The sequence below is a fragment of the Leptodactylus fuscus genome, chromosome 2, assembly GCF_031893055.1.
Source record: "Leptodactylus fuscus isolate aLepFus1 chromosome 2, aLepFus1.hap2, whole genome shotgun sequence".
NCBI classification, from domain to species: Eukaryota; Metazoa; Chordata; class Amphibia; order Anura; family Leptodactylidae; genus Leptodactylus; species Leptodactylus fuscus.
The window spans coordinates 69,823,084-69,840,294 of record NC_134266.1 but is presented as its reverse complement, the minus strand read 5'-3'; the positions used below and the strand labels follow the sequence as shown (position 1 = coordinate 69,840,294).

The 17,211-nt window shown below is 38.6% G+C and overlaps 1 protein-coding gene across 5 annotated transcripts in view; it reads left to right on the top strand.

Annotated features, from left to right (window-relative positions):
- The window catches only part of MID1 (midline 1), a 254,008-nt gene extending 246,533 nt beyond the window's left edge, over positions 1 to 7,475 (top strand). For 3 of the 5 annotated variants that reach the window (XM_075263953.1, XM_075263951.1, XM_075263952.1), the window contains exons 9-10: positions 1,732 to 1,939; positions 3,700 to 7,475. In XM_075263953.1, coding sequence (XP_075120054.1) covers positions 1,732 to 1,939; positions 3,700 to 4,048 — 557 coding nt within the window. In that variant the 3' untranslated portion in view covers positions 4,049 to 7,475. The remainder of the gene's footprint in view (positions 1 to 1,731; positions 1,940 to 3,699) is intronic. The other 2 variants (XM_075263949.1, XM_075263950.1) reach the window with 1 other exon arrangement.
- Positions 7,476 to 17,211: the final 9,736 nt, after the last annotated feature.

Sequence of the window (17,211 nt, the reverse complement as noted above, 5' to 3'; positions counted from 1 at the left end):
TCTTTATTATCCCAGGGTGATATCCAAGCATAATCCTGGATTTGAACTCTAAAGTATTAAATACAACACCGGAATGTTATTTTGCTATTTACAAGTCCTCAGAGAGTTCTTTTGATCTGCACAAGCTTACAGACGTGCCTCCTTTAAGCCCCTTTAATTTCCTATAGTAGTTTGAGCTCTAGAATGTCTAGAACTGTTTTTACACTTTTATGTGCCGTTAGTTCAGCGTAAATGATATGTGTGATTTAATTTGAGATATTGGTAAGGAAGCATTGTCATGGAAAGTTAGTCATTTAGCCACTTATTAGATAATTTACTTCTCTGTACAGTACTTTATTTTTCCTGTAAATAATCACATAATCCATAAACGGTTAAATGACGAGCTTGAAGTGGTTGTCCAGATCGGCAAAAAAAATTGTCCACTGGCAGAGGTTAAAATAACAGAGTATTACTCACCATCTGAATCCTTCCCCGCTCCCGTCACCTCTGCTGATCAGCTGCAGCGGTGATGGAAGGTTGATGGCACGTGATCCCTGCATCCAGTCATGGCTCAGTGCTCAGCCCACTATGTTGGTACAAGACTGCTGTAGCCACTCTGAGGCCAAAAATTGACATGTACAACCGACTGGATGTCATCGCTGCAAGTAATCAATAAATATTCCAGTGGGGGATTCAGAAGGTGAGAAATGCTCCATTTGTTATAACCCTTCCCCTGCCTGAAGACAATTTTTAGCCCAACCCTGACCGTAGTCATATAGAATATGTACATAGCAATATTTAGGTAATTTGCCTATTATTCTGTATTTTACTAATAAGAGTAGAGACTGATTTAAACTGGAAATGGTGGGTGGATCTGCATGTTTATTCAAATAGATCCTACAAGTTAATAGATCAATGGTCTATGGTTAAGCTTACAGTACAAGGTCTATATATTAGTAGGATACGGACGCTTTGCTCCATTCAAGTGGAGGGGATGAAACTTCCAAACCTGCACCGCCACTATGATGTAAATGATTTGCAGATAGGCATAGCAATGCAAATATACAGGCCAATGCCCTCAGACAAGCACCACAGACTTACATTGAGGTTTGGGTTGGCGAACTCTTGTGTGACTTACAAACTTGCATATTCGTTATTTTACATGTTGCAACACAACTACATGGAAAGCCATAAAATGGACAGCATAGTGGTTTCCACTGTCACCTTGCAGCTTGGGAGTCCTGGCCTCGAATCCAGCTAAGGGTAACATCTGCAAGGAGTTTGAATGTTCCTTGTGTCTTTGCATGGGATTCCTTACACATTCCAACGACATACTGATAGGGAATGTAGATTGGGAGCGTTATATGGGGTAGTGACCAAAATATCTGCAAATCACTCAGGAATATGTCGGCACCATACAAGTAACAAAATAAGAAACGCAAAGTCTCAGGAACTTTGAAAGTATTGTTTGCATTTTATGCAGATTTTCTGCTTGGAACAGTGTGGCGGTCATTATCTATATTTCTATACAAAGCAGTCTGAACTTTATTTAACCTCTCTGGTACACAGCTGCACAACATGACCGTCACTTTTGATCTGCGTCAGTGACACAATCTGCTCTTGTAATGCCACTAACCATGTTCTGCGTGTAGTGCTGGCAGCCCAAGCTTTGTTTTTAACACATTCTGTATTTCCTTCCCTGTAAAATATTGAAAGCCCTTCATGTTCCTTATCTTTTGCTTTTTTTTACAGGTCAACCATTTAAACTAGACCCAAAGTCTGCCCATCGGAAGCTTAAGGTCTCTCATGATAATTTGACCGTGGAAAGAGATGAAACCTCTTCGAAAAAGAGCCACACACCGGAGCGCTTCACTAGCCAAGGAAGTTATGGTGTAGCTGGCAACGTGTTCCTGGACAGTGGCCGCCATTACTGGGAAGTGGTTATAAGTGGAAGCACCTGGTACGTATTAAGTGTCGGTCCCTGAGCTTATATCTAGTGGTTTTCCTTTCTTTTTATATGAAGACTATACCATAATGAAACAGAAATAATATTTAAACAGTAACACAAGTAGGTCTGGGTTTCCCTTAAGAATTTTACATACTTGTGTATCGATGTTTAAAGGAAATTGAAGATTTTAACATTCTCTATAAAAACTTGCTCAAATGGGTAATTTGCTTTTATTGTCAGCCTTACCAAATTTCTGCTTCTCAGGTTAAAATAAGGCCTTGGTTTAGTGACCACAATATTTAGCAATAAAGAAAACCTGCGCTGGAATTCTGTGAATTTCTTAAAGTATGGATTTCATGAACTAGCAGAATTAAATTCTTTACACAATTGAATGTATTTTTAGTTCTTATGTATCCAGCTGAAGTAAGGCTAGTTTAGTAAAATAGTTGCGAGTTTGTAGACCTCTTCTTGGGTATCAATATAGATAATATTAGAACACCGTAAACTACAACTTGAGGTTGATAAGTATAGTTGTTACTAGAGATGAGCGAGTAGTACTCGATCGAGTAGGTGTTCGATCGAATACTACGGTATTCGAAATACTCGTACTCGATCGAGTACTACTAGCTGTTGGAAGTTAAGATTCGATGCAGAACCAGTGTTGATTGGCAGAATGCTATACATTGCCAATCAACGCTGGTTCATCTCTTACCTTTAGAAGTCTTCTCCCTGCGCAGCATCCCCGCGTCCTCTTCTGGCTCTGAATTCACTCTGCCAGGCATCAGGCCTGGGCAGAGCCGACTGCGCATGTCCGCTTGTAGTGCGGGCATGCGCAGTCGGCTCTGCCCAGGCCCAATGCCTGACAGGTTGAATTCAGAGCCGGAAGATACCGCGGGGACGCTGCACAGAGAAGGCTTCTCGGAGGATCCAGCCCAACCCTCACTCGTGGACTTGGTAAGTATAATTTGATCGAATGTTGCCTACCCCTGAAACGAGCATTTTCCCCCATAGACTATAATAGGGTTCGATATTCGATTCGAGTAGTCGAATATTGAGGGGCTACTCGAAACAAATATTGAACCTCGAACATTTTACTGTTCGCTCATCTCTAGTTGTTACCTTTCTTTAGTAACATATCACATATATATTGAAAAAATACAATCTGTGCATATATATTCAGTACCATTATATAGAAAACGAAAAGACAAGAACGGGTGGAGAATATAATTGGATTCACTTACCTTCTAAGACAACAGTCAAGGCTTCACTTAGTGGCGGCTGCAGACTGAAATTTTTCGAACAGCATAGATAACCATCTACTAAATGGGCTAGACAAATGTCTGCTGGACACTAGGCTTGACTTTACAATTTACTGCCTGCTGTAAAGACTTGAAAAGCCATAAATGAGACTAATACCATTGAGTTTACCAAGTGACCTGCAAAAGAAGACAATCTTGGCCAGGCCGGAGACACAGTTCACAGTTTTCTGCTGTCACATTGACCATATGCTCTAATGAGAATTTCACATTGTTTGTATACAGAACATACCAAAGTTAGAGACTTTTGCTATTATCTTGTGTGTGTATAAAATAGATATATATTATGACGACCGTGGTAGTAATGCTCAGATTATACTATTTAGATACTGCTCTATTAATAAAAGAATAAGTGTAATAACAATCCACACGAATAAATGCTTTTTAGCCTTATAATCTGAGAGTGACTATTATATTGTAGCACAATCAACTTATTTTTTTTCATTTATTTTTTAGGTATGCAGTCGGCATTGCATACAAGTCTGCACCAAAACACGAGTGGATAGGAAAAAATTCAGCCTCGTGGGTATTTTGCCGATGTAACAATAACTGGGCGGTCAGACATAACAGCAAAGAAATTCCGATTGAGCCTTCTCCACATCTACGCCGCGTTGGAATTTTGCTAGACTACGACAATGGCTCACTGTCGTTTTACGATGCCTTGAACTCCATTCACCTTTACACTTTTGACATTGCTTTTGCACAGCCCGTGTGTCCCACTCTCACGGTTTGGAACAAATGTTTAACGATTTTAACAGGCCTTCCTATACCTGATCATCTGGACTGCTTGGAGCAGCTGGCATGACTTCTACGGCCATTCACCTACGCGTGACCATACCTTCATTTGGCGCATTAAGCTCCAGAAGTGAAAATTTCAAGAGTTTGCTTTCTTTGATTTAAAATCCATTACAGGAATGTTTTACCGATTATTTATGGATAGACTTTTGATTAGTCTTTTTTTTCGGTTTTGCACATTGACTTGTTGATTTAGCCGTCCTACTTGCGGTGCTCATTAAGGAATGGAATGTTCTAGAATATTACCTGCAGACCTTCCTGGGCTTGTTTCAATTCCACATTATACAGACTTCTCTCAGCACCGTTGATGCCAGAAAATTCCAAAGGTGTCTGCCATAGATTTCTTTTGTATAGAAAAAAATACATTGACAGTTTGGAACTGCTGTTATTTCTCTAAAACAATGGGCACCGGCGTTCTGCAGTATGTGTTATATATAATGTGTTATACATTAGGAAACAATGAGTTATGCACCCATTCTTGTATTGAACAGAAACTGGCCATATGTTTCTGGCTATAGGAAAAGAAAGGAATGAAATATACATGAGATTTTATATAGCATATGAGCTATATGTTATAAATACTGTAAAATTCACAAACTGAGCAGGAACTATGTGAAGGTTTAGCGTAAAAATATAATGTATCCTCTTTATTTCTTTTCAGGAGCTGTGATTTATAATAGACAGATAACTATAAGCTCTCCGACAGTCATCCAGGTAGGACAGTGATTCTAAAAGACTAGAAGGAAGTGTAAAGCATGGTCAAGTTGGCTCAGGCAGTGTCGCCCTTAGGCAACAAATTTAGCAGTCAGGTTAATTGGATATTCAGGTAAGAAAAATCTCAGTCAAGTCATTGCCATTTCTGCTATCCTAATACCAGAGCATTAGAAGACATATAGTCGAAGGCTGAGAAACTCCATAATTGCAGTTTGCCACAGAGGGTCAGGGCTTTCCATTTCCATTGGCATTGGCTGTTAAGTATTTCAAGGCGTTTATCCAATTAAAATTTGTGTGATTTTCTTCCGGTGTTCTGCTAGCTAGTTGAGGAATGCAACCGGTATTGCAGCAAACAAATATCTAGTTGGCTATACAATGTCACATATATAGATTGGGCACTTTGATAGATCTCTGGTGTCTGTGATAAGTTAATAATGGCTTGGAATTATTTCAAATTCATTAGTTCAGTCTTCAATATTATCAAATCTGATAAAACGAGACTGAAATATTTTTAATTAGTTATTAAAACTATAAACTTGAATGATTTCTTGTTAACAACAATGATCCAAATGTAATGTCTTATGTGCAATCCTTGGATTACCGGTAAGTGATATTTTTTACAGTAAAGTAGTTATAGCCACATATGAGTAGTCAGACTATGTGGTCTGTTAATCCACTGGCCAGTTTAGCTCCGAACTTGCCCTGGGGCATTCTTGCGAGCCAGGGCAATAGGAGTGGCAATATGTGAGGTCTGTTTACAGGAACACTAAACCTAGAAATAATAGAAGTAAGCAGGAGATGATTTTACACCCACTGTTTGTTTCAAGAACATACAGAATATGTATTATACATGTATAAATCCTTCAGATCCTACTGATCTGCTTCATTTCAGCAGGAATCAGACTGAGAGGTTAAGGTGTAATTAAGGGAGTAAAGCTGATACTGCAAACATGGCAGAGGGGAGAGGCTCCTGCTGCAGACAGTTGTCTTATCAGCTGAGGAGGAGGAGCACGACATGGCTGATCTTCTTGGACATACAGAGAAGATGCATTTCTATATTGGTTTTAATAGTATTTTAAAGAAATAATAGGGATATAAAAGAAGAGAGTGATAGAGAAAGTACTGGATTTTTTTTGTGTGTGAATTTTCTCTGTTTAGTGTTCCTTTGGCTTATTTTTACTGTGACTTTTTTTGAAATAACATAGTATTCTTAAAAAGGTAGTCTTGTATCCTAAGGACAGTTTGTATTAAGTTGCCCTTCTTGCACAGTGCCCTCTATGGAGCCTGCTACGCAAGATTTATTTTTTTTTTTGCCAAATGCTAAATTTTGTGTTTCCATATGGAACAAAAAAAAATACCAGACGATTTGTTTCAGTGCTTTTATTTATCTTTTTAAGATTTGCCAATGCCATCATTAATACTAACCAATGAAAGCCATTATTATTGATCCCGACGTTACCCACTCTCTTTGTATTACTTGAGCCCTTTGAAATGTCTTCTATGAGAAATTACAAAATCCAGACTTGCAGAAAGTTCATTACAAATAACAGACCAACAAGTAATGTGCTTTTAACATGCTGTATACATGTTGGTTCCTGGCTATTATACAGCCGTGTCCCATTAAAGGAGAATTAGGTTACTTGCATCATTAATCCTGTGTCTTACACTGACCATTCTTGGCCAGTTTCTGGATGTTTACTAAAATATTTATACATATAGAGATGTGTAAATTATTCCTTTGGGAACTTGTAAAACGTATGAAAAAATGCTAGACAGTTTAATAGGCTTTTCTTGTATTATTTTACGTAAAGATTAAATCCATACTGGTTTTCCAACATTGATGCCTCTGTTGTACGGGATCCTTTTTGAGTATCTGGAAGAAGCAGTTGAATGCACTTTGTTAACAAATCAGTTAGAGGGTAGAGAGTAAGCAGCGACTATGAAGGTACTGAAATGTACTTTATTCTGCCTTATTTATATTACCACTATTGCGGGAAGCTGGAGAGCAGGACGTATCCTATTTTATAGCCTACTAAACAAATCCATCTCTTCCTTAACTGAGGTTGTCCATGCCAGAAGAAATTCACGGCTCGTATTTTATTAACAAAGGACATTTCATAGTCTCTACATATTCTGTGGCCATTTTAATACAAATCAAAGCAGGAAGCTAAGTGGTTAATCAAATTTATGGACGGTATTAAAGGATAAAGGGATCCTACCAAGTATGTAAAGGGTTATCAGGAATCCTGGGGTACGGAGACACTTTGTATATCCACAGGATTACTCAAATAAAAAGTAACTGGAATATTGTTCTACCATTGGTACTGTTCTACTGTATTGTTGGTAAAGACTCTGAAAATAATGGAAAACTAATCCCATAAACTGAAACATGAAATGGTTTACCTTGTTTTCTGGACAACCCTTACCAAAAAGAACCATAAATCAAGTTCTTCAAGGTTATGACTTCCAAATAAATCCAAAAGACTTCACTGAGAGGATACATCTCCTGCCTGGATTCTTCTCATCAAACAAACAGGATTTGGGTGAAAACTGAAGCGTTGGTCCACAGTCTCTGACCAGCGGCATTTTCTTGCGGCTCACGAGGAATTAGGATTATCACAGGTGTTGATTTGTTTTGCATAATGCAACGTTGGGTTTATCTGTAAATGGTTTAGTTTTGCAATTGTCTTTTACGATTTTGTATTTTAAAGAAAACTTGTATATTAAATCAAAGTTTTATTTTAAAATCAATATGTTGCATTTGTTTTTTTTTCTTCAGAATTTTTGAGATGAGATATACCTGGAGACAGAAGATTAGATTTATTTCACACCTTAGACTTTTCAAGACCTTTTGCATGGTGTTCTATTCATTACTCCTGTAACTTAAAGGGGCTCTATCACTGGATTTTAGCAATATGAGATACACATATCCCTGAATAGCCTTTATAAAGGCTATTCAGGCCCCGCTAATCGTTTTATAAAAGACCAACCCGTTGTAAAGTATCACTGTAAAAACGTATATATGTAAATGATACCATACACGATGGGCGTTGTGTGCACCCCTCCATGTCATTCTTCGTTGACACCCTCCTCTCATTTCTTCTTGGCAAGACGTCCTTCCCTTGCGATGTTCTGCCTCCATCTTCCTTTATTTGCGCATTTCACTACACAAAAATGGCACCGGAGCGCTACTGCGCACACTCGGCGCCATTTTTGTGTAGTGAAATGCGTGACTGTACTGTTCATGCGTGGGATTTCGCTGAAACCTGCCGGAATAAAGGAAGATGGAGGTGGAACATTGCAAGGGAAGGAGAACGTCTTACCAAGAAGAAACGAGAGGAGGGCGTCAGTGAAGAATGACGTGGAGGGGAGCATGCAACGCCCATTGTGCATGGTAAGTATCATTTACATATATGTTTTTACGGTGATACTTTACATTTATACTTTTATAAAATGATTAGCGGGGCCTGAATAGCCTTTTTAAAGGCTATTCAGGGATATGTGTATCTCATATTGCTAAAATCCGGTGATAGAGCCCCTTTAACATAATCTTACATGGTGTGTCGGTGATCTGAACATTTTTGTTTAACCTCAAGAAAAGATCCGTCAAATTTTGATTTATGATCCACATCACAACTGTAGGGCCTTATTTTCATAGCAGTAAAAAATGGCTATATGACTTTTGTGTGTGTTTTTTGTTTTGTTTTTTTAAACAAACGGTTATTATAAAGCAATAAGGGCATATTCACATTTCTGGTTTTTTGAAGAGGCAGAGAAAAGGTTCATATAAAAGCACTTTTTATATTAATCTGTTTTGACATCTACACAGCCCCAATAGAAGTCTGTGGGTCAGTTTTTAATGGTCTTCAAAAGAGATTCTGCATCTGAATGATGGGCGTTAAAATCAGATCAGTATGTTGGATAAGAAAAAAGACCAGTGAAATTGTTTATTTAACAGTCCATTAAAAACTGGTGCAAAATGGATAACACTCAAAACAGAACAATTTGTCAGCTTTCCATGGCCAAGAACAAACACGTATGTGACCTATGTTGATGGTTAATTGACTCTAATGGACATTGCTTACAGGCCGAACCAACTCAGGAGCCTGTAGGCAACTACCTAGGGTCTGTGTCTAGTCTACACCCATCAGAAAAGGTTCCTTCCTTCTGTGCATTGTTTTGGCTCCTTACATTTTTTTATATGCAATCAAAATGTGTATTTCTGTATACACATCTTCCCACCACCTGACACATTCACCAAGACTAGAATTCATAGAATCCGTAAATAGAAATTATGCATTTGATTACGCACGACAATTCCCATGCTTTAAGAAATTTGTCGCTACTGAATTGCGGTGACTCCGACCCATTTTTTTTCTGACAATTGTATCAAATGTCTCAAAAATATTAGTATAAATATGTTCATGCTGAATGCCATTTTAAATGTAACTATGGGGAAAACTGCAGTAAGTGACATGGCACCAATTACAGCTCTCCTTGTATGTTTCTGGGTATTCTTGTATTCTTGCAGAGCTGTGTTGAATTCTAGTGGCACTTTCAATGCATTCCTATTGAGCGTAGAATGAGGCCCCCATAGGATTGCATTGAGTCTGAGATCCAGTTTACTGAAGAGCACAGTGAGAATCAGCAAGTCAGAAAATAGGTCATGTGGTGCAACACCAGACCTGATATGTGCCAGATACAGCAAACTGGAAGATATGAATACACATTTTATTTATATATATTTCAGAAAATAACCAAGTTGTTATTAGGGCTCTTATCTGGAGCAAGCTTGCCCATCTGCCAAAGACCGCATCTTCATCTGCATCTTTTAAACCTCGCCATGTAAACAGTGCAGCTGAATGGAGAGGAACAAATTGTTGTAATAGGTTGGTTCAAATGACTTAGTCGTGATTCACAAATTTATCGACAGTCATGCTTATTCTAGGCCTACACTGGCCCGCTTAGTAAGAGCTTTGCCTATAAGTCAAGGCACAACTTGACTTATCACTGTTTTTACTTCTGCACAATACAGTTGATGTATGTTTTAGTTTTATAGTGCTAAAATATGTCTGGTGAATTATGAAATTATGATACAGAAAATTGCCACATGTCATAGTGCACCATAACTAATAAGCCTATAGGAAGTTAAAACCAGGATTCTGCTTCACACGTGCACAACACTTGTTACCTTTACTGTCCTATCACAGTAAGGGAGCCTTCACACGATGTAACGCTGCGCTCATTCTGATCATAAAAACACGTTCAGAATGAGCGCATAAAAAGCAGCTCCCATTGACTTGAATGGGAGCCAGTATACGTGCGCATTACGCACGTGCGGCATTACGCATGTAATACATTGAAAGCAATAGGGAAAAAAGCCTCCCATTGATGTCAATGGGGAGTGCTCGTATGCCGGCACCGATTCAAGTCAATGGGAGCTGCTTTTTACACGCTCATTCTGAATGTGTTTTTACGATCAGAATGAGCGCAGCGTTACATCGTGTGAAGACTCCCTTAGGGTCAGCAGATGGTATCTACTCTCAGCATCTCTGTACAATTTAGTCATAAGAAAAGATAATCCTTTAATAGTCCCACTGTGGGGAAATTTCGGTGTATTACAACAGCATGATACAGATATAGGATAATAAACAGTAATATATTAAAGAAGTAGACACACATAAGCTGAGAAAAAAATAAATACTAGGAATCCATAGCAGCTAAGGAATAAAAAGAAAGAAGGAAGACTTCGGGATCAGTTCTCTGTGCAGAGTGATCTTTGCTTGGTCTGATGTAGATTATGTAACCTGACAGCAGGTGAGAGGAAGTCCCTCCAATAGCGCTCCTTCTCACACTTGGGGTGAAGCAGTTGATCACTTACAGTGCCGTCAAGGTCTCATACATAGGGTGGGATTTTTTTTTCCAGCATGGAGCTCACCACGGACAGTATCCTTCTGTCACCCACCACCTGTACTGGGTCCAGGGGGCTCCCCAGGGCAGAGCTGGCCCTTCTGTTCAGCCTGTCAAGTCTATTTCTGTCCCTGGCTGGTATGCTACTCCCCCAGCAGGCCACACCGAAAAAGATGGCTGATGCCACCACAGAGTTGAAAAAAGCCCTAAGTGGTCCCTGGACTCCAAAGGCCCTCAGTCTCCTGGACCGGTAGATCCTGCCCTGACCCTTTCTGTGCAGCGCCTCCAGGTGATCAGACCAGTCCAGCTTATTATTGAGGAGCACACCCAGGTACTTATAGGTCTTGACTATTTCAATGCATGACCCTTGGATCTCCACTGGGATCGGAGCACTTCTCTGTTTACTAAAGTCCACCACCATCTCCTTGGTCTTTCCAGCATTAATCCTGAGGTGGTTCCGCTGGCACCATTCAACAAAATCCCGGTTTAAGTCTCTGTATTCCCTATCAGTGATGAGGCCTACTATAGCAGAGTCATCAGAGTACTTCTGTAAGTAACAGCTGGATGAGTTGTGCCTAAAGTCAGCATGTAATTGGATTTGTTGCAACAATTGTTCTATTGTTCTTCATGCATATATGGTGAAAAAAATAATTGTATCTTATGAAATATTATGTAGGTCAGTGAGTGTATTTGTGAATAATAATACATATACTGAAAAAGCCAGAGCTTCCATAGGTATAACTGACAGTGTTTCTGCTTCGGATATTTTTCTGCAATGTGTGAATGGGATTAGTTAGAATCTGTGTAGGTATTATAAAATAGAAAATCCAAATTGTAAAATAGACTCTCAAATCGCTGTGTTGTCGCAACATTGGGCCCCTGACCTTACACATTTTTTTTTTTTTTTTTTTTTAATGTAGATTGTGAGCCCACGTAGGGTTCACAATGTACATTTTTCCCTATCAGTATGTCTTTGGAGTATGGGATGGAAATCCATGCAAACACGGGGAGAACATACAAGCTCCTTGCAGATGGTTTTTTGCCCTTGGCGGGATTCGAACCAAGGACTCCAGCACTGCAAGGCTGCAGTGCTAACCACTGAGCCACCGTGTGGCCCCACATTCTTTTTTTTATCATTATGTATTTTAATTTTTAAATTTTTACATTTATACAAGACAAAAAATGCGAGCAAAACATAAGCATTGAAAGAACAGCAAAATATAGCTCAAAATACACGTTGAGAATCAAATAGCACTAGAAACAATTTTGTGCAATCCAAATACGGAAGAGTGTGATTATTACAATGCATTAAGTTCACAAATGAAAATTGGAGCATAATGATCAGTAGACAATAATAAAATGGCCACCTCAAAGAAGGGAGGGGGGGAAGAGGAGGTAAAGAGCGGGGTGGGGGGAAGGGTAATGATGGAGCAGAGAGAAATAAAAAAGATGCTGAAAAATAGTAGAACGAGGGAGGGGGCGACCTTACACATTTTTGGTGTCACAACTCCGGCCACTTCCCTTTCTCATTAGGCCACACTCCTTTCTAGGTAGACCGCTCTCTTTATCTTACAAGTCGCTAAAGTGTCTAAAAACACTTGATAAATGTGGCGCATGGCATGTTAGACAGGTTTTTGGTACTGGTTACTTTTTCAGAGTTCAGTGTATTGAAAAGCATTATATTTTTGACTGACTTTTCCTATCCGGTAATTTGTGGTCTTTTGGTCATTGTGTTCAGTTTATATTACTTACCGTAATGCTAATGGATCTGAAGCAGGTTTGGGATATTAGTAGAATGTAGTACTAACTTGTTTTTGCGGAATTTTGGATTATTATTTTATTTATTTATTTTAAATTCTATTTATCACATTTTTCTGCAATGTGTGGCCGCCTCAGTCTAAAGAACGTTTTCCAGAGGATATGTCTTATATGTGCAGCTCTCATTTCTGGGCCTACAGCTATTTCAAGAATGGGGATCAGGGAAACCCCTCTAAGTGAGATGTATACTACTACTAGTACCGGTAGTATATTAAAATATTGACTGAATGTGACAACCACCGTTCCCATTCAGAGCTGATATAATCTGGTAAGCCTATGTACACATACAGAGATCTTAGCCTTATATGTTGGATGGAGGTCTGTATCTATGAGAAATACATTACCTAACAGCACATCTAGTCTGTGAGAAAAAGTCCCAACTTTAATAGCAGGCATAAAATACTGGATTCTTTCCCTTCTTCCTGTAAAAACCAGCAGTGAACTATTACATTACACTTTCATAAAAACTACAACTGGAAATTTCACGGTCATTTTATTGATCTAAGTTCCGCATGAAACTGAGTCTTTTCATTGTTCAATGTTTAAAATCAAGCTAAACGCGGCTCAAGTTATACTTCGTGTCATACATACTGGTGTCAATATCCTTTCCACATAAACTGAATTTATTATATATTCCGTTTGGCTTAAAGTCAAAACTGAGCATGAAAAACCCATCACCACATACTGACCAAAGTGACCTTTACCAGACATACAGTGTTGGCCAAAAGTATTGGCACCCCTGCAATTCTGTCAGATAATACTCGTTTTCTTCCAGAAAATGATTGCAATCACAAATTCTTTGGTATTATTATCTTCATTTAATTTGTCTTCAATGGAAAACCACAAAAAGAATTGCCAAAAAGCCAAATTGGATATAATTCCACAACAAACATAAAAAAGGGGGTGGACAAAAGTATTGGCACTGTTTGAAAAATTATATAATGCTTCTCTAATTTGTGTAATTAACAGCACCTGTTACTTATCTGAGGCACCTAACAGGTGGTGGCAATAACTAAATCACACTTGCAGCCAGTTGAAATGGATTAAAGTTGACTCAACCTCTGTCCTGTGTCCTTGTGTGTACCACATTGAGCATGGAGAAAAGAAAAGACCAAAGAACTGTCTGAGGACTTGAGACTTTTCTATTAAGCATATTGGTAAGAACTTTTGGTGATACTGTTTTTATTTCTCTATGTTCTGTTATCTACATTAAAAATAAACCCTGCATTTCCAACTCTTTCTATGGGAAGAATATGCAAATCTGTCTCCCAAGATCTACACAGGGAGACAGTGCCTCTGTTATGCTGCCCTCTATAGCAAGCACCCTGAACAATATGCCCGACTTCCCAGAAGCCTTTACTGCATGATGCGAGGTTATCGCCAAATCAATTTCTCTGGGACTTCCTGTCTCCTGGAGATGGGCCATAGAAACAATTTCTAGAGCAGAAATTGACTTCTAGGGGAGAGTTTTCTGGGCATGTTCACTCACTTTTTTGTGTTTGTTGTATTGTGCTTTTAGGGGAGTGGCTGAACTCCATTTTGGTTAGTGTATGCCACCCTTCTACCTCAGGCTGATTTTAGTTAGAGCATAATATGAGTGAACTATATTCCTCATTTATTCTCCGCTCCAGGGAGAAGAAGCTTGTTTGTGCTTTATGCTAGGCATAATATGGCTATGGCATAATATGGCTATCTTTAGGGCTTTTCTTAAATATAGAGTATATATCAGCAAATTAGTGAATGATTCCTATCCCTTCTAACAAAGCAGTATCCGTTTTCAGTGTCAGCACTGTAACTCCAATAAACTTGAATTCCTCAGGGGAACACATCTCCAAGAATGAAACCTTTTCACCGCAGATCAACATTTCACCTTGTGTTTATTGGTTTGCTTTAATTCTGTTTGACGTAGAATTTGTGAGCGCATTGAGAAAATACATGTGTATGGCTAAACCATATAAACACCAGATGGTAAAGTAAACATTATAAAGAGCAATCCCGGTCTTGAAAAGTTTACAGTGTAATTGGCATTACAAGGTACATATATCTTTAGTCGAATGTGAACAAGAGCTGATGAAGTGGCAAACGCTTTGGTGGTTTCTAGGCTCCATATATACTTCCGTGAAAGCTGGAGAATTCAGTATTCCACATGAAAAGTTTGGCAGAGGCTGCAGGGAAGGGCGGTGCGACTGCTAACACTAACAGGAAAAGACGAACATAAACGTACAGGGCACAGGAACAAAGTGTTAGCTTAATTCATTTTTCATACTTGCTAAGCAAGGTCACTACTTTCAGCTTTCTCATGGGACAGAACTGCATGTAATATTAACAGATAATTTGTAAGTAACAGCCTGGCTCTCATGAGTATACGCCACAACATTTCATATGCTTAAAGGACCACATCTAATCATAACATATTTAAGTATGTACACAGTACACAGAATATCAAGATTAATACATTAAGATATATGTATTGCTAATCTTTCTATTCTATAACAGTCACATCTTAAAGGGGTATTCCCATCTACATAATTATTTTTAAATTTGCAGATAATTAAACGTTAAACATTTTTGCAAATGTAAGTATTAAAAATTCTGCAGAGTTTTAAAGATTTTCTCTAACTTTCTTAGTGGTGACCGTCTGTTATCTTGATCAGTTGCCATGGATATGACCACTAATGCAGAAACTTTCTAAGGTCAGAAAATCAGCCATGATTTCTTCATTGTGGCCGGGATATCTTCTCATACATGTAGTGTCCCTGCCTGATAACCCAGGTACAATAAGAAAATCATAGCTGGGTTCCTGACAAGTCCCAGACCATAGAAAGTTTCTGCATTAGTGGTCGTATTCATGGCAACTGATCAAGATAAAAGACTGTCACCACTAAGAAAGTTAGAGAAAATCTTTAAAACTCTGCAGAATTACTTATATTTGCAAAAATGTTTAACTTTTAATTATCTACAAATATAGATATGATTATGTACTTGGGAATACCCCTTTATTTATTTATTTATTTATTTATTTATTTTTGTCTGAGTTAAGTTGTATACCTGCCCTATCAGAAAATACACCTCTTACCAACAGTCCCAGGAAAATTTTTATCAAAGGCACTGTATGGCAGATGGAGCAGAAGAGAAAATGGAGGATTGTTGGGAAGGGAGTAATTTCTTAAACTCCATCTAAATTCAGCAACCTTCTTACAGACATTCGCATCAATAGGAACTATGTACTTCATGTCCCTGTACTTCATATACATAAACTGGGACACTGAAGGAAAAAAAAAGCAACTAAAAGGCCTTTTCATTTATAATGGGGTCTATCAGGTCCCACCTGACCAACCCTATGGTCATAATTTTTAAAAAGGACTGTATGTAGTGCTATACTATCTATTGGTTGCTATGAGATGGGATAGATTGCTATGGGTAGTGAGTTTTGCTTTGATTCTCATTCACTGACAATTTACTATATGTTACTATACCTATAGGCCGTTGCTTTTGTACATTTTTTTGGAGTCACCCTATACTTTACTGCTGTAATAAGGCCACACAACCAGAAAACTTTAACTGTACCTACATCACAGATCCCACTTATGGTGATCGATTCCAGGTCAGCAGAACCAAGGGGTGTTGAATGTTACATTATGTTATGGCCACGTTCTGGTTCTAAGGTTTGGTTCTAAGGTTTCTCGGTCCAGAAACATGGCAATATCACTGCATTATTCCCTCCTAGCATAAAGATGCCTTTTCAGAAGAATACGCCACTATGGTCATATCATAAGGAATCTGAGAAGTGGCAACTTCACTGTGATTATCGCCTTTCATTCGCAGACCTGTGTGTTCACACCATGTTAGCTCCTGCAGTGCAAGCACTGGAAACATTTCCACTTCTCCTTAATCGAATACAGATTTTATGAATTACAGAAAAATATTTCCAAATACACCCAAGACATAAAGAAAAAATGCCATTGCATCCATTAACTCCGCATAAATGCAGGCATATCTAGTATTAATGAATAAAACATCGCTCATGCTCTCATTTCAAACAGCAAATATTTTGCAGTCAGTTTTGATCTTGTAAGTGAATCCAGACTGTCTCATGACACCTTCCTAACATTTTTGACAGCTTTAGTGCCTGAGGTCTTGGAAGAAAGCAATTGTTTTCATGCCCAGTTTAATCAGGGCATATAAAAGACTCAATAACCCCCCCATATCATTACCTGGTACGTTGTGCCAGCATGAACATGTTTGGGACAACCTCAAGGTCACTTATATCTGAAAACACGAGATTTCTGTGGAAGGTCATGGAATTAATTGAAAGAAAAAAAAATCGAGTAACACATCCATGTTTACCTGACAAAGTCACAGCAATGTTATGCAAATGTACCAAGAAGACCCAGATACTGCCTTATGGCTGCTTTACATAGAGAATCGGAATATGGCTGCCGTGAAGGGTGACAGACTCTCAGCTGTGCCTGAATAAGCCTTCATTTTCAGATGAGGCATATGAAATTTGTTTCTGTGAAAACTGGCAACTGCTGCAAAAATTTGCAGCAGACCCCTACAGATCAGATACTGATAACCTTTCCTATAGAAAGATCATCAGTATGAAATATCAGTCACTATGATAGGAATACTGGAAGACAAACCTTGGCAGATTGACAGCTATGGGTCACATTTATTAGTGTTTTTATGCCGATTCATTTATAAAGGCACTTTGAAAAATATGTTCAGTCT